General features: G+C 38.4%; 1 protein-coding gene across 1 annotated transcript in view; it reads left to right on the forward strand.

Moving 5' to 3' along the window:
• Positions 1–19300, forward strand: part of LOC150088287 (cubilin-like) — a 1623406-nt gene that overhangs the window by 1390572 nt on the left and 213534 nt on the right. The window contains exon 41 of the mRNA XM_090370104.1: positions 13489–13651. Within this exon, the coding sequence (XP_090226230.1) occupies positions 13489–13651 (163 nt within the window). The remainder of the gene's footprint in view (positions 1–13488; positions 13652–19300) is intronic.

A 19300-nucleotide genomic window follows, 5' to 3' on the forward strand; every position in this document is an offset into this window, starting at 1 on the left:
GGCTGAGCAAACATTATAAAAACAAAGCAGATTTTTCAAAAGAAATTTAAAAAAATAAAAAAAAAAAAAATAAATTTTTTCAGACACTGGCTATTGAAATCACTTTGGGGAGGGGAAAAAAAATGAATCATTTTATATGGTTGTCAATGGAGGCTTCTCCACTGTCTATTTTCAGATAGGAATTGCAAATTCTTGATATTCCCAAAATGTTCTCAAAAAACATTTGGGATGTATCAATGCTTTCATTTTTCATTAGGAAAAAAACTGACAGTTAATCTTTAGATAAAAATAATTAATTTCAAAGAATTTTAAGTTTGAATTATAGTAATATGCTCTAGCTTGCCAACTATTTGCTGATTATTTTCGTGTACTATGGTTGAGTAACTATTTTTATAGCTCTAAATCTAAGCACATCAGTGCTGTCAATAGCAATCATTTTTTTTTTTTTTTTGTTATTTGAAAACAAAACGATTTAATAAAATATATATTTTATTTTTCTAATTTGACTTGCAGCATGCTGACATATCTCCCCCACACCAAAGTTTAAACTATGCTTTATTGAGAAAGTTAGAGAACGTGACCGTTGCATTTCCTTGTAATGGTATAGACATATATATATATTAAATCTATAGAGTTTGTTGTTATTAAAATAGATCAACTAGAATGGCATTCATTGGATGCATTGAAAAATCGGAGCATCAGTTGTTAATTTCCATGCATTCTGGAGAATGGAAAGATAAAAAAAAAATGGGTTGCTACATCTTTCTAGTTCTTTCATGGAATTACTCTGTGAAAACTGCAAAATACTGCTTCGAGAACAATTTGACTAAAACTGGTTCTATACTTAGAAAGGTACAGCAAGTTTTAGTCATTAATTCAACCAACAAAAAACATGCAAAACCTTTTCATCCAGGTCACCCGATAAGTTCTGTACAACCCTCACAAATTTAACCCTGTTTAAGTAGCAACATCCAAATGAGAAGATAACAAATAGGAAATGAGGAAGGGTGTAATGTACAAGTTTTACAAAGGAAAATAATTCTTGTACAGTTGCTAATTGTTAAAAATAAGATTTGCTTCTAAAATGGAAAGTAGAATGGCAATCTTATTGTATTCACATGAACATAATTCTAAGGAATAACCAGTGGCAGATCCAGAAAAAATGACAGGAGGGGACCATTTGTGATGGGGGGAACCATTTTGTGCACAAGAATGGCGATCACATTAGCATCAGTGTTGCCAACTCTAGTCAGTTGAAAATAGCTGCCACAATGCAAAAATAGATAAAATCCTACATTAACAATGAAAAAAAAAAAATGTAGCTAAAGGGAATTTAAATGATTGGTGTATATTTTCTGAAAAATGATAGCGGAAGCACATGCCCTGGTACCCCTACCCTGAATCCGCCACTGGGGATAACTATAGTCATAGAGAAAAAAACTCTAAAAATAACCATTTAATTTAATTAAGACTCTTATAATATTTATTACTCTCCTCCCATATACTTTTTTTTTAAGTTTCTTTTCTCTCCCCACCCTCTATATATGTAGATAAGTAGATTGGGGAAGAAATGGAGAAAAGCTGACAAGACCGGAAGTAGTAACAATGAAAAAAAGAAAGCATAGGTACCTGAAAAATAAAAGTAATATGTTAAAAGTATTACTTAATGCTATAGATATGATTTTAACTTTTTCATCAAGGGTCAGCACCAAAACCAAAGGAAATATATAGTAAGAAGTAAGGCCTCTGTTTCTGATATGAAATATACGTGGCACGTGGTTAATACAATGAAACCAAGTTGAAAAAGCACATGCGGAAGCCAAATCAAATGTGGCGGTAAGAAGTTCATGTATATTTCATAGCCGACCCGGCAGAGACCGAAAAGGAGAAAAGAAAAGAAAATATTACAAACTAAGCAAGAGAAATTTAGAAGGGAGGACTAAATTATATATAAAATATATTTTTTATACAGTAGACTGTCAAAATAATGGCACCCCAAATAACAGAACATGCTAGCTAACAGCACACTAAGATTAGATGTTTACATACAGCGCAGATGTTTTGCAGTGCTGAAAAAAGGAAATAGAAAATCATGTGATTACTGTATTTGTTTACATTCGCCTTTTTCAAAATGAATTCTATATTGATATCAGAGATTATACCGCTGTTTTACATTTATTTAAATTTATAACCCCTCACTTTGGCTCCTAAACTTAATAAACCTCATACATAGAAGGAAAGAAGAACAACCTTAAAGCTTAGTGACAAACTTGATATAATCCAAACTATTACATTAGAGTCACCCAGAAAATTAATTCATATACCCATGTGTATTGTTTTTGTAAATTGCATCTGTTGTCTGGTTGATTTGCCTGTTTTGCTGGACGAAAATCTGGGTAAAAAAGTGAAAAAAGGAGTGAAAAAAGCCCATAAAAGTCCCTCGTGTCATTGATGTAGTTTCAAGCTGATCCTTTTCCACCCAGTGTGGGGAGGATGGTGACCATACCACTGTGCTACCAGCACAGACTAAACTTGATATAATAAAAAAAATAGAACAGGACATAAGTAGGAGTGTATTAATGGCAGCATATAACATTGGATACTCAACATATATTTTTTTTTTATGTGCAGTTAATAAAATTGCATTCTTAATCTCGCTATTTCTTATATGGCTTATTATTTCTGCTTTAAACATATTAAAAATAAAACTTTCTGGATAACGGAAAGATCAAAATAATAGTACCTTGAATCCCCGAAGGTGCTGTTAAATAAAAAAGATATATATATATATATATATATATATATACACACACACACACACACACACACATACACACACACACACACACACACACACACACACACACACACACACACATATATATATATATATATATATATATATATATACACATACATATATATATATATATATATATATATATATATATATATATATATATATATATATATATATTCCAATTAATCCAAAATTAAATAGAGAGATAAAAAGTAATCAAAATATATATATTATAAATAAGAAAAAAAATATATATATTAAAATAAATAAGAAAAAAAATAGTAGAAAAGCTAACATCAGTGGCAGCAGAAAAGCACAATCCGCTATATGTTGCTTATGATAAGCTAAAATACAATATTTGCCAGAAGCATGGCAAACCAGCAGAGTGAAAAAGAACTCAACCAAATAAAATAACAAAAATGGGTGCCTACTGGGGTTGGGGGGGGGGCACCACTAAATTTCTTTTAATTGGCTTAATTTTCTAAATTATTTTAGGAACGTTGCTTCAACATTCGTGTTTTCTTCTTTATCTCCGCCCCCCCTATATATTTTTCTGTTATTGTTATTTTTGTTATTTTATTTGGTTGAGTTCTTTTTCCCTCTACTGGTTTGCCATGCTGCTGGCAAATATTCCATTTTAGCTTATATACATACAGTCGAACTTCCCTATAATGAATTCGATAAATCCAGCGAAAAAATTCATTATAGAGAAATTTCGTTATACAGAGAATATCTTTTTTATTAAAAATTGTTATCTAATTAGAAATTGTTATTTATTAAAAATTTTTATCTAATTTTCTAAATTACGGCGAAAATTGTGCAAATTTAAATTTACACAATTTTCGCCGGTAAATATCACAAATCAAAAAAATCTGTAATTTTCGTTTGCACAGTACAATTAAAAATTTGTCTGATTCTCAAAGAAAACCTCACGTTTGTGCAGAGCATAAAAAACATTATCAGGAACATTTTTTAACAAAACTGTAGACCCATACGAACCGTTTTAAAAGCGTTAATCATTTCTTCTCGAGTTGGCTTTTCTACGGGTTGTTCTGATGAGCCTTCAGCGTCATCGTTAATTTCTTCGTGATCATGGTCGCATCTAACACTGTTCAGCAGTATTTCATCTTCATTTTGGATGTTCTGCTGTAATCTACATAAACATAACTATCCAGTGTTGTTTCATTTTCTATGTTTCCAGACGATTCTAATAACGTCCAAAAGTTTTTCAGTTGTGAAAGGGGCAGTTCAACTTGTTCATCCAGTCGTTGTTCGACTTCTGTATTCAATGCAAATCCCGCTTTCGAAAAACAATTTCAAATAGTGTATTCAGTGATATCGTTTGTCCAAACTTTTGCCAGTTCAGAGATGCAATCTCTAAGGTTAATTGTAACCTCCAAGTTTCTATTTTCTGATAACGCATTGACAATCTTCATTATTATTCTCTTTCGATAATGAAATTTAAAATTTTTAATAATGCCTTGGTCCATTGGCTGGAGTTTGACGTTACATTTGGTGGTAAAAACAACTTCGCACTTTTAAGTTTGGCAGAAATATTGGCAGGATGTGCCGGACAGTTGTCAGTTACCAACACGATTTTCCTTTTTTATTTTGTTGTACGCTTGTCTAGTTTTAATATCCATTCTTCAAAAATATCACTTGTCATCCATGCTTTTTAATTAAAAGGTGTAGTCAACTTCCAAAGATTTTGTGCCTCTAAAACATCTTGGGTTTTTTGATATTCCGATGACTAAAAGTCTTAATTTTTCACTTCCTGTAATATTTGCTCCAACTAGCACAGTGATTCTTTCTTTGCTTTGTTTTCCGCCAAAACATTTATCATCCTTAAAAGCAAGTGTTCTATTCGGTAAACATTTAAAGAATAAACCCATTTCGTCAGCATTAGAAACATCCTTACACTCATATTCTTCCAAAATCTTCTTTAAGGTATTGTTACTCCAACTGTTGCAATCTTCTTCGCTTACATTAACACTTTCTCCACAAATAACCTTTTCCACAATTCTGTGGCACTTCTTAAATTTATCTAGCCACCCAGTGCTCGCATTAAATTCTGTATGTCCAAGGGACTGTGCAAATTTCAGAGCTTGTTGCTTAATTATTAGGCCCGATATTGGGATATTCTTTTCACTTATCATTTGCACCCATTTTAGAACAGCTTTATCAACATCTTCGTATATACACAACTTAATTCGCTTCTCATCTGCTCCTTCAATTGCATTTAAAATTGATTCTCGATTTTTTTTTAAATCGTAGATAAACTGCTTGCAGATATGCCATATTTCTCCGCAACATCTTTTTCTTAAAACTCAATATCAAAACAGTCTTTCCTTTATCATTAATACTTAAACACTTTCTCTTCAACATTGTTTTCGCAATTGTAAAAATTACTGGACTGCAGCTCTTGCCGATACATACACCGCAAACTTCGCTGTGCTGGCCATATAGTGAATTGTTAGTACAGGTACTGCCTACTCAATGACATTCACTTGCCAATTCAACAGTATCACTCACTTTGAAGAAATATACGACTTTGTGAATTTCTTTTATTCCGCTTTCATTCATATATACACGGAAGAAAATTTATAATTAACGTATGCTGTATGTTACTTTTCAGAAAAAAAAAAAAAAAAAAACAAGAGCATCAAACATCAAGCCTATGTGATTGATGACGAATGAAAAAAAAAAAAATTTCATGAAAACCATCTACTGGGGGTCCAGGTTAGACAAGAACAGACATATCATATAATGATTGACATGAAGATCACGTGGTACAGTTGAGGTGAGAAGCGAATGTCACTCAGTAGGCATTACTAAAAACCAACTATGGTAGCATTCTGTGTATTGCCGCCGCAGCATGCTAAAGGTTTACCGCAGCGAATTTCACTTTCCCCTGAGCCAACATCAATTTACAAATCTACCCTATTTATTGTAAAGTTTACGATAACTTTTAAGAAAACCCATTTGGTTTAATAACTGTAACAAAAATGAAACAAAGACCCACCTACAGGCGTCAATGGCCACAAGTGTTCACTAAAAGGATGATTATTTAATTCCAGATGCTAATTCGAAATTTCGGAGGGAAGGAGGCAGTATATTTGAGCGGCTGTTTAGCAGTAAATGCCTGAAAATTTTCAAAAATGCTTTTACTAATTTTTTTAAAAATTCGTTATAGAGAGACTAACACTTCTCTATATGGGGTTAATTTTACATGTAATTTCGTTTCAAGGTGCAATGTTTTGCGAAAAAATTCGTAATATAGAGAAATTCGTTAAATAGAAGTTCATAATAGAGAAGTTCTACTGTATGTGTGTGTGTGTGTGTTATATACAGGGTGTCTCAAAAATATTGGTACAAACGTTTAGGGGAGGTAGGTAACATCTAAAGGAACATCACCGTAAGTCGGTACATGGCGCTGTTCATCAGTTCACGAGATGGAAAATTTCTGGTTTACTCATTCAAGCAGTAGTCGCCGCACGAAGAGCATGCATCGATATACGAACTGTGAACTGGCAGACATGCACCTAGTGTATGGATTAGCAGAGGGCTCACACAGTGGCGCCCCCATGCAGCACAACATCGCTTCGCAATTAATGTGTGGGCAGGTATGGTCGGTGACTGCTTAGTCGGCCCATACCTGTTACCATCCCGCATGAATTCCGCTAAATATCAGATATTTCTTGAACAAGTTCTACCAGGGTTACTTGACGATGTGAGACACACAACGCAGCATGGATTGGCGGACACAGTCCGCCAATCCATGCTGCGTCGGTGTCACGCATGCATCGTGTCTCGTGGTGGAACCTTCGAGCATCTGTTGTAACATCGTGAAATGCATCCATCTCGTACTCCATTATTAATATTATGTCAAATAAATGTTTGCCACTAATTACTGTCTTGTGTCATTTCTGCTTCTTGTGCCTCTGCTACTACTTTCACGTGACGTTTCCGGTTATGGGATTCTATGCGATTTCCTATGTGATTCACATTCCTTTAGATATTACCTACCTCCCTTAAACGTTTGTACCAATATTTTTGAGACCCCCTGTATAGCATTAGCATTAGCATTAGCAGAGGCATATGATGCAAGAAAGCAAGCTTATATAGCATCAGCCAAAAAAAAAAAAAGAAACTTCCCATTTCACCCATTCATTCGCTCCAAAGGTTTGTCCACTTTTTCCTTGAATTTATTTAAGCTATCAACTTCCACAACAACAGGTGGAACTTTCTTTCACAGCAATCAACTAGCCACGCTAATGCAAATTTCTGCGCATCGGTTGTACAACTGTCTCTTCAATTTGAATCTGTACCCACTCAGGTTCGTAATCTGAGCAGGCAGAAGTATCCCGTCAGCATTGAGCCTGCTCAAACCATTCAAGGCCGTATACACCTCGATCAGATCACCTCGCAAGTGCCTAGTCTCCAGATTCTGCAAGTTGCAAAACTTAAGCCTTTCTTCGTAAGTGCACCCCTTTGTTCCTCTCACCAATCTTGTTCCCTTTCTCTGTACTCCTTCTAGCAACCACATCCTAAAATGAGGCCTCCAGACTTGTACATAGTACTCAAGGTGTGACCTGACCATTGCCTTATACAAAGTGATAACCAGTTCCTTGTTTCTGCTAGCAAAATTCGTATATATCATTGACAAAACTCCATGACCTGCTCTGGCAGCCCGTCTGCACTGCTCAAAGAACTTCAGTTGATCCCACTGTATAGAATTGAAAAACTGTCTGAGACCACTGTAGTCACCATTACAAAAACAAAAACCCTTCCCTTTACCCTTGATGGTAGTTGCATTAGCATTAGTAGAGGCATACAATGCAAGAAAGCAAGCTTATGCAGCATCAACCAAAAAAAAAAACTCACTCATTTGACCCCTCCATTCATTCCAAATGCCTGTCCAGCTCAGTCTTAAATTTATTTATTTAGGCTATCAGCTTCCACAACAAAAGATGGAAGTCTGTTCCACCAGTCAACTACCCATTAACTAAAGGCAAATTTCTACACATCTGTTCTACAACTGGCTTTTCTCAATTTGAATCTATGCCCCCTCAAGTTCTTAATCTGAGCAAGTGAAAGACTCTCATCAGCATTCAGCTTGCTCATCTCATTCAAGGCCTTATACACCTCAATGAGATCACCTCACAAGTGCTTAGTCTCCAGGCACTGCAGTTTGCAGAACTTAAGCCTTTCTTGTTAAGAGCACCACTTTGTTCCCCTCACCAATCTTGTTGCCCTTCTTTGTACTGGTTCCACCAACTCTACATCCTTCCTAAAATGAGGCCTCCAGACCTGTACACAGTACTCTAGGTGTTGCCTGACCATTGCTTTTCATAATAAGATAATCACCTCCCTGTCCTTGCTAGAAAAATTCCTATATATCATTGACAACACTCCATGACCTACCCTGGTAGCCTGTCTGTACCGTTCAGCAAATTTCATATTTTACTGCACAATTACCCCCAGGTTGTTTTTACTTTCCATTTCCCTGAGTGTAGTACCACACAGTTGGTACGTTTCTCTTGGTTTATTGCTACCCATAGGCAGTACTTTGCATTTGTCAATGATAAACTTCAGTTGCTACTTCTCAGCCTATTTGTCCAACTTATCTAGATCCAATTGGAGTAGCATACTGTCTTTACTTTCATTAACAACCCTACCAACCTTTGTATCATCTGCAAACTTGAAAATTAAACCTGATATACCTTTATCAATATCATTGATAAATATACAAAACAACAATGGGCCCAACACCCAACCATGGGGAACTCCACTAATAACATTTGACCACAAAGAGCAGTGTCCATTGATTACCACTCTCTGTCGTCTCCCACTCAACCATCCCTTTATCCATTGTAACACCATTACTTACTTTTAATGCCATACCTCTCCAATTTGTACAGCAGTCTTCCATGTGCAACAGTATTAAAAGCTTTCCTGAAATCCAAGTATATAATATCAAAATTATTTTTGGCATTCAGTTCCTTTGGGACCACATCATAGTATCCAATCAGATAAGACCTGCCTTTAACAAACCCGTGGTGTGTCTTAACTATTATTGTAGTCTTCTCTAGATGATCCTGCAATGCTCTTTAACCAGTGACTCCATTATTTTCCCCAGAACACAAGTTAAACTAACAGGGCTATAATTACTTGTGTCACCTTTTGAACCCCCCTTTGTGAATTGGTGATACATTTGCACAACTCCAGTCCTTGAGGACTGGAGTTGTGCAAATGTATCATGAGTTGAAGGAATCTCTCATAATTATGGCTAAGGGTTTGCTCACTTCCTTTGCTGCCTCCTTTTTAGCATTAGCATTAGTAGAGGCATATGATACAAGAAAGCAAGCTTATGCAGCATCAGCCAAAAAAAAAAAAAAAACACGCTCCCATTTCAACTCTCCATTCGTTCCAAGTACCTGTCCAGCTAAGCCTTAAATTTATTTAGGCTATCAACTTCCACAACAAAGGTTGGAAGTCTGTTCCACCAACCAACCACCTGCTGGCTAAAGGCAAATTTCCGCACATCTGTCTTACGTCTGTCTTTCCTCAATTTGAATTTATGCCCTGTCAGGCAATTATTCCGAACAAGAGGAAGAATCCCATCAGCATTGAGCATGCTCAAACCATTCAAGGCTTTATATACTTCAATCAGATCACCTCGCAGGTGCCTAGTCTCCAGACACTGTAATTTGCAAAACTTAAGCCTTTCTTCGTAAGACCAACCCTTTCTTCCATTCACTAATCTTGTTGCCCTTCTCTGTACTCATTCCAACAACTCTATATCCTTCTTAAAATGAAGCTTCCAGACCTGTATACACTACTCAAGGTGTGTCCTGATCATTGCCTTATACAAGGGAATTATCACCTATTTATCCCTGCTAGAAAAATTCCTGTATATATCATGGACAAGACACTATAAGCTACTCTTGCAGACTGTCTACACTGCTCAGAAACTTCATATCTGCCTGCACAATTACACCCAGGTGCTTTTCGTTCTCTACCACTCTCAGTGTAGTACAACAGAGTTGATACGTCACTCTGGGGTTACTGCTTCTCATATGTAGTACCTTACATTTGTCAATGTTAAACTTCATTTGCCACCTCAGCCCATCTGCTCAACTTTTCTAGATCCTGTTGCAGCAGCTTAGCATCAGTAGTGTCCTTAACAACCCTGCCAACTTTTGTATTATCTGCAAACTTGGACATTAAGCTTGATATACCATCATTTATAAATACAGCAAACAACAATGGACCCAACATGAACTCTGAGGGACTCCACTAATAACATTAGTGCACGATGAACAGTGTCCATTGATTACCACTCTCTGTCTTCTCCTCCTCAACCATCCCTTTATCCCTAGCAGCAATTTGCCTCCAATGCCACAGTGCTCCAATTTGTGCAGCAGGCTTCCATGTACAACAGTATCAAAAGCCTTTCTAAGACCCAAATATATAATATCAAAGTTATTCCCTGCATCCAGTTCTTTTGTGGCTGCATCATAGTGTCGAATCAGATTGGTCAGGCAAGACTTTCCTTTACCAAAACCATGCTGTGTCCAAGCTATAACTGAAGTCTTGTATAGATGATCCTGCAGTGCTTCTTTAACCAGTGCCTTCATTAATTTTCCTGGAACAGAAGTTAAGCTAACAGGTCTATAATTACTTGTGTCACCCTTTGATCCTTTGTGAATTGGGGTCACATTTGCACATCTCCAGTTCATGGGCACCTCCCCTTTAATATAACTGGATAGATCCTGTACACCCCAGATGCCTTTTTTTATGTTTAACTTCAACAATTTCTCCTCCACTTTGCTGTCAGTTATTGCAAAATCACTTAGCTCCCTATTAGAGTTTGATAAACTTCTGGCACTCCCCTCATTGAATAACTGCTCATATGTGAATTAGATGCAAAATACTCTTTCTTTAATTCATCATTAAGTAAATCCCACATTAGTACACTGTGATTACTGTCACCTAGTGGTTCCTTTATCTCCAAATTCTTAATGCATGAATAATCACTGCTGATTATCAGATCAAAATTATTACTTCCTCTTGTTTCATTTGTTTTCTACAGAACAGATGTCCTGTAGAAAACAATCCTCCAATAAAAGTGTCTAAAGTTCCAGACAATACCTGGAAATTTAAAATTCTCCATTACAGGACATTGTGATTTACTGGTCCACTGTTATTTCTCTGCACAAATGTTCATTTTTTTCACAAAGTCATTAGGCCTATAACACATTCCTGCTCTCATTTTCCCTTTCCCTCTGTTTATGCACACCAAACAGTTTCAACATTAGCATTAGCATTAGCATTAGTACAGGCTTTTGATGCAAGAAAGCAAGCTTATGCAGCATCAGCCAAAAAAATGAAAGTAAAATAAATAAATAAAAAATAACCACTTCCACTTCACCCCTCTGTTCGTTCGAAATACCTGTCCAGCCGAGCCTTAAACTTATTTAGGCTATCAACTTCCACGACAAGGGATGGAAGTCTGTTCCACCTACCAACCATCCGCTGGCTAAAGGCAAATTTCCGCACATCTATCCTACATCTGTCTTTCCTCAATTTGAATTTATGCCCTCTCAGGTGATTATTCTGAGCAAGAGGAAGAATCCCATCAGCATTGAGCATGCTCAAACCATTCAAGGCTTTGTACACTTCTATCAGATCACCTCGCTGCTGCCTACTCTCCAGACACTGTAATTCGCAAAACTTAAGCCTTTCTTCGTAAGAGCACCCCTTTGTTCCATTCACTAATCTTGTTGCCCTTCTCTGTACTTGTTCCAACAGCTCTGCATCCTTCTTGAAATGAGGTCTCCAGGCCTGTATACAGTACTCTAGGTGTGGCCTGACCATTGCCTTATACAAGGGAATAATCACCTCCTTATCCCTGCTAGAAAAATTCCTATATATCATTGACAATACACCATGAGCTACTCTTGCAGCCCGTCTGCACTGCTCAGAGAACTTCATATCTGCCTGCACAACCACCCCCAGGTCCCTTTCATTCTCTACCACCGTCAGTGTAGTACCACAGAGTTGATACGTTGCTCTGGGGTTGCTGTTTCCCATATGTAGTACTTTACATTTGTCAATGTTAAACTTCATTTGCCACCTCTCAGCCCATCTGCTCAACCTTTCCAGATCCTGTTGCAGCAGCATAGTGTCAGTAGTGTCCTTGACAACCCTACCAACCTTCGTATCATCTGCAAACTTGGACATTAAGCTTGATATACCATCATCAATATCATTTATAAATACAGAAAACAATAAAGGACCCAATACTGAACCCTGAGGGACTCCACTAATAACACTAGTCCACGATGAGCAATGTCCATTGATTACCACTCTCTGTCTTCTCCCCCTCAGTCACCCCTTTATCCATAGCAGCAATTTGCCTCCAATGCCACACTGCTCCAATTTGTGCAGCAGTCTTCCATGTGCAACAGTATCAAAAGCCTTTCTAAGATCCAAGTATATAATATCAAAGTTATTCCCTGCATCCAGTTCTTTTGTGACTGCATCATAGTATCCAATCAAATTGGTCAGGCAAGACTTCCCCTTAACAAAACCATGCTGTGTCTGAGCTATAACTGAAGTCTTGTCTAGATGATCCTGCAGTGCTTCTTTAACCAGTGCCTCCATTAATTTTCCGGGAACAGAAGTTAAACTCACAGGTCTATAATTACTTGTGTCAGCCTTTGATCCTCCTTTGTGAATTAGGGTCACATTTGCACATCTCCAACCATGGGTACCTCCCCTGAGTCCAAGGAAGCTCCCATAATTATGGCTAAGGGTTTGCTTACTTCCATTGCTGCCTCCTTTAATATAACTGGATAGATTCCATCCACCCCAGGTGCCTTTCTTGTGTTTATCTTCAACAATTTCTCCTCCACTTTACTCTCAGTTATTACAAGATTCTCTAGCTTACTGCCAGAGTTGAATACACCTCTGGCATTCCCCTCGCTGAATAACTCCTCATGTGTGAATGTCGATGCAAAATATTCATTTAGTTTGTTAGCTTCCTGAGCAGGATCATCAACAGTTGAACCATCGATATCAAGTGGACCAATCTGATTCATCCCTTCCATCTAGAGTTTACATAAGTAAAGAACTCTTTGTTGTTTTTCTTTGCATCCTTTGCCAAGGATTTCTCGTAATCTGCCTTCGCCTGCCTAACCTCCTTTGTAACTTGGTTACAGATCAACTTGTATCTATCATAGGCTTCTGTGTCACGTGTTAATTTGTATGTATCCCATGCATTTTTCTTCTCTGCCACAAATTTATGCACACCAAACAGATTCAACATTAGCATGAGCATTAGCATTAGTAGAGGCACTGCACTGTTCACCCTTTTCAACTGGATACACTTCCTTAGATTTTATGTGTTTCTTAACTAACAGCATAACTCCTCCTCTCTTCCTACTCTGTGTATCCTTTTTGTACACATTGTTCTCCCCAAATTCCAATTCAGCACCACTTTATATTTGTGTGACACCATGTCTCTGATATCCCATCAATTTGATGTCTAGATCAGCACTTCAAATTAATGAAATTTATTTACTAGTCCCAAATGGTTATACACCCTTTTAATTACCACATCTGTTATGAGTTACACTTTCAGTTAATTTTAACACTTCTTAAGAACACTAATTTTTTTTTAGGTAAGAGATGGTCTGTCTCCATCTGGCTCATTGATAGGTCGCTACTGTGGTCAGACATTACCTGGTCATATAATAGGTGTTACCAATAAACTTACTGTCCACTTTCATTCAGATGACCAAGGAAACAGAATAGGATTTCGGGTTTCATTTACGTCAGAAAATCGTAAGTCATGACTATTTTTTCCTTAACTATATATTTCTCTTTACAAGACAATTCAGATGAAGGTTAATTCTCTTTTGTTAACTAAACCATTTTTTTAGCTTACCAAATTAAATTAAGTTTAATTTATTCAGTAAATAGTTACTGACTAAATTAAACTGTTTTGTTAAGATGTTCAAGGTTCAGACTTCTTTTGGTATCATTTATATCATTAGTGTCATATATTATTTTCGTAAATGACATTGATGAAGGGATAGAGGGCATGATGTCTAAATAGCAGATGATTTAAAGATTGGTCGAGTAGTTTATGATCACTGCCCAAGCAGATCTTCTTCAGAGTGACTTAGATAGACTTCCGGGATAATCAGAAAAATGGCAGCTATGCTTTAATCCAGAAAATTTTAAGGTATTACACCTGGGGAATAGTAACCCGAAAATAACTTATACACTTGGTACAGTTGAACTAAAGCTGGTAGTGCAGTAATGAGACTTGCATATTACGATACAGTCAGACATGAAGTTCTCCAAGCATTGTAGACTGGTTGCAAGGAAGGCCCATGGTGTCCTGTCAATGTCATCGGTGCCTCAGTAGCCAGGTGGGCAGGAGCAGCAGTGCATAGCACATGCTTCTTGATTAGACCAGGTTTCGAGCCCGTGAGCGACAAAATATTGAGGATGCAGAAAAGTCAGGGAATGACCACCGCATATCCTCGGAGCAATATGGCCTTAGTTACTAATGCTCCTAAAAAAAACAAACAATAACAACAAACTACAATGATTTATTGAACAATTGCTAGTAGAGTTAAGGACGTCACGATCCCATTAAATAAGACTATGACCACACTTGGAATACTGTGTTCTAGTATGGAGACTTCACCTAAGGAAAGAAATTGTACGTTTAGAAAGGGTCCAAAGGCTGGTAACTCGCCAGGTGAGATCAGCAAAAAAAGGTGTCCATATGAGGAAAGACTTTGAATATGTAGGATGCAGAGCTTGGATTTGGTTTGGTTTGGTTTGAATTTTATTGGTGCATTAGCAACTAAGGCTATAATGCGCCAAGACCAGGTAATATCTAAAAATTTAACATCTCAGTGACCTAATTAATTAGGCCACCATGTCCAGATCTAATAATAAATATATAAAAATGATAAATCAATAAAAGATATAACAATAACATATAAATTTTAAATACTATTAAAAACGTTTATTGCTTTCAAAAAGCTAAAAATAGCAGACACATTGTCATTGTCGGATAAAATCTGACTGAGTGTATACGGCTCAGTCAGATGATTAAAGGCGGTAAAACGGATATTGCTAAAATCTGGACATTCAATTAAAATGTGATGAATAGATAAAATGGGGCCACAGTTCTCGCACATAGGACAGTCATCTGCCCTCAGCAGAAAAGAATGTGTAAGATGACCGTGTCCTATTCGGAGGCGAGCTAGAACAACTTCCTCCTTACAATTCCTGCGCAGACTAGACTGCCACGGTTCAATTACAGGCTTTATACGATATAATTTATTCGCAGTCTGTCTATTCCACGAATCCTGCCATTGGGAATGTATCTTTTGATGTTCTATTTGCCTGTAGTCTGTATAGGGGACTAACAGGCAGCGGTTATTATTGGGAATTGCTGATTTGGCTGCGGCGTCAGCCAATTCATTTCCCTTAATCCCAATGTGGCTGGGAATCCAGCAGAAGCGAATATCGTATTCACGTTCACGGAGAAAGTGAATCTTCTGCTGAATGCTAGACAGAACTGGATGAGAATTACATCTCACAGTTATTAAAGCCTGTAACATGCTGAGAGAATCGGAATATAAAATGAACCGTTGGTATTGGCATTCACTAATGTGATCCAAGGCTAACTCTATAGCATGCAGCTCTTGAGTAAATATACTGCATTCAGAGGGAATCTGCTCCGATGTAGTGCTGTCTCTAAAGACAGCAGCAGATCCCACATATGATTCCGACTTCGAACCGTCTGTGTAAACTGGCGCGAAGTCAGAATGTTCAGCTCGGTGTGCTGAATAAAGCTGCAGGTAGAGAGACAATGGAGTGTCCGACTTACCCCAATTTCTAAGGGACAAGTCACATGCCGGGACATGAGCATGCCAGGGTGGAAGGGGTTGCTTCGGTGTTTGAGCAACCTTGTCTACCTTGATATTAAGTTCTTTGAGTAGCTCTTGGAGACGAATACCAAAGGGACGATTGGCAGTCTTACGGGTGTTGTACAAATTTTCCCATCGTGGCTCAAAAAACGGATGGCCACGTAGGATGGTCTGGCAGGGATTTCAGCTTTAAAGCGTAGTTTAGAGACAACTGCTTACGTCGAAGCGATAACGGCGGTTCGTTTCCTTCGACGTATAAGCTCTGGACTGGAAATGTTCGATATGCTCCAATAGCGGTACGGAGAGCCAGATGATGGACAGGATCCAGCCAACGAAGTACACTGTCTCTGGCCGAATTGTATACCAGGGACCCGTAATCTAGTCTGGATCGTACAAGTGCACGGTAGATGCGTAGAAGGGTGCATCGATCCGCACCCCAAGATGTTGAGGAAAGAGAGCGCAGAATATTCAGCCCTCTTGTGCACTTTGTGCGGAGTTGACGGATGTGATCCAGAAAAGTCAACTTTTTATCAAATACGAGTCCCAAAAATTTTGTGTCCGCCGCTACTGGAATAGCATTTTGTCCGAGCCTTAATTCAGGTTCAGGATGAAGATTACGCTTACGGCAAAAGTACACGCAAACGGTCTTCTCCTGCGAGAACCTGAAGCCATTAACAAGTGCCCAGGAATTAAGACGATCAATGGCTTTTTGCAGTTGTCTTTCAATAACCCTATAGTTGCATGACTGACAAAATATGCTAAAGTCATCAACATAGAGGGCACTGTTTACGGTTGGAGGAAGTTGTTCTGTGATGGAATTTACTTTGATGGCGAAATGCGTGACACTAAAAACTGATCCTTGTGGTACTCCCTCCTCTTGGGTGAAGGAGCGAGAGAGTGAGGATCCCACACGAACTTGGAAAGATTGATTGGCTAAAAAGTTTTTAATAAAAATGGGGAGTTGCACCCTAAGACCAAGGCTATGCAGATCTTTTAAGATGCCAAATCTCCAAGTTGTGTCATACTCAAGGATCAAGTTGGGTCCTTGAGGTTGTCACAGACATTCTCTCAGATATGCCAGACAAGCTGTTCTTGCTACCTGGCAGTCTAAAACGCTGATGGAACTGATATTCGGGTGACACTCAAGTCAAAGTGGACCCAATTTCGGCGAAGTCCGGACGGTCTATGACAGCCAAATCCTCTGCTTGCACCTTCACGATGGTGGGACTGTTAGTAATCCTGGGTATAACCTCCATGCACAAGTACATGGTGGGTGACCACCCAGGTGAACCAACGTAAGCAGGGGTCGAGGTGTGGTGCCCACACCACATGGAGGAACGCCGCCCCTCTATGTTACCAGGCAGTACTAGGTGGTAGATGACTCTCATCAACCGGTGAAATACCACCACTTTGCTTATTGGAGGCTTGAAGTGGCGGAACCCATGTTTAGTCTCTAGAGATAAGTTCCGGCCAACCCTTCCCTATCTCTTCCATCATGCAGTATGATTCATGATTTTTGAGGTTATGATGACTGTCGTGGCGAGATCCAATATTCCTTACATTTCGAGGGTAAACTCTAAAACGGTGTTCGCAGGCCGGCCGCTAGATAGTACACCGGACCAAACCTATTCGTAACTCTCTAGGAGGCTTCCGGATCAGCTAGTGTATAATCTTGCTACCTCTACTCTGCCAGATAGTGACTGGAGGGAGTCCGAGTAGTGTGTATGCGGGGAGCATTGTCAAGGCCACGTTATGTCAAGGATCTGGGTATATTCTTACCACATGTACGCCATATTCAAAAATTTCATTACTTCATACAGCATGTCCCACCCACTTTTTCTTACTATTGAATACACCATGAATTGTCAAAATAATAGAGCAAGCTTATCTGCGAAAAGATCTAAACCTCCCAAGGACTTCCTAATTCATTTCACAAATATACGTGGTCTTAATTCCAATCTCAACGATGTTCATTTCCACTTGCAGTCTTCCAAACCCCATGTACTTTTTCTGACTAAATCTCAGTTATCAGTTGATTCAACTACTCATCTCAGATGCCCAAATTATTTGCTGTATGATTCCTTTCACCTTAAAGGTGGTACTTGTGCATATGTCCGTTCTGATATTCCCTGTCAGAGACTTGGCACTTTGGAATATCCTCTCTTTGATCTTCTCTGGCTTAAAATCTCTCTACCTCATTGTGTCAAATTCGTCTGTTGTCTCTACCGTTCTCCCAACTCCACTAATCACTTGGAGCTCTTTGACTTCCTCTCTTTGCAACTTGACTTCCTCTCTTTACAACTTGACTTTCTCCAGTCTAACTTTCCTAACAGTGAGGTAATTTTCCTTGGTGATTTTAACTTTCACAACTCCAGCTGGCTTCCATTTTCTAGTCACACTGACCCAGCAGGTCGAGATGCTGAGGCTTTTGCAATTACTAATGACCTAGCACAGATTGTTCATTTACCTACAAGAATACCGGACAATCCTAATCATACAGCCAATACACTTGATCTTTTTCTCACAAACAACCCTTCTAAGTACAAGGTCGAAGTGAGAGGTCCTTTAGGCACTTCAGATCACAACTTGGTGATTGTCTCTTCTCCAATGGAACCTTTATCTCATGGCTATTCCCAACCTCGTATTGTTTGGCATTACAAGAATGCAAAATGGGATGACCTGCGAGACTTCTTTTCTTCTTTTCCTTGGTCTGATTACTGTTTCAAAACTTCTGATGTCAACGTTTGCTCAGATCGTGTCAGTGAAATTATTCTTGCAGGAATGGAATCCTCTATCCCACACTCCACTTTAAAATCTCGTCCTTTATCTAAACCTTGGTTTTCCAATAAATGTGCTAAGGCTGTCCAAGAGAAGAATGTTGCATATCGTAATTGGTTTGTTTCTAATTCTTCAGTTTCATTTTCTGCCTACACCAAAGCTCGCAACAATTGTAAAGCAGTTATTAATCAGTCCAAACTAGAGTTTGAACAGGCTAAGAGTAGAAAACTTGCTTCTTGCCCTAATGGTAGCCGAGCATTCTGGTCTCTTGCCAAAGCTATTGGCCGCAACTTTTGCCCATCTCTGCTCCCACCTCTGTCCAAACCAGATGGTTCTGTTGTCACTTCAGCCGAGGATAAAGCTGACCTGCTAGCATCCCATTTTTCTTCCAGCTCATGTATTAATGATCTTGGTAAAACACCTCCCACCATTCCTAACATGCTCCATTCAATGCCTCCTGTGGTCTTCCGTCAAAAGGATATCAGAAGGATTTTGATGAATCTTGATGCTAAGAAAGCTCCAGGTTCTGATGGTATTTCTCCACTTGTTCTCAAAACCTGTGCTCCTGAACTTACTCCTATTCTTTGCCGCCTTTTTTCACTTTCTTATTCCAAAGGTGTTTTTCCTTCTGCTTGGAAATTTGCTCATATCCAGCCAGTTCCTAAAAAGGGTGACAAATCCCTCCCATCCAATTATTGTCCCATTGCAATTACTTCTACTCTTTCTATAGTAATGGAGAAATCAATTAACCGCCAACTCT

The sequence above is a fragment of the Mastigoproctus giganteus genome, chromosome 3 (assembly GCF_048544385.1).
Source record: "Mastigoproctus giganteus isolate SK-2022 chromosome 3, ASM4854438v1, whole genome shotgun sequence".
Lineage (NCBI taxonomy): Eukaryota > Metazoa > Arthropoda > Arachnida > Uropygi > Thelyphonidae > Mastigoproctus > Mastigoproctus giganteus.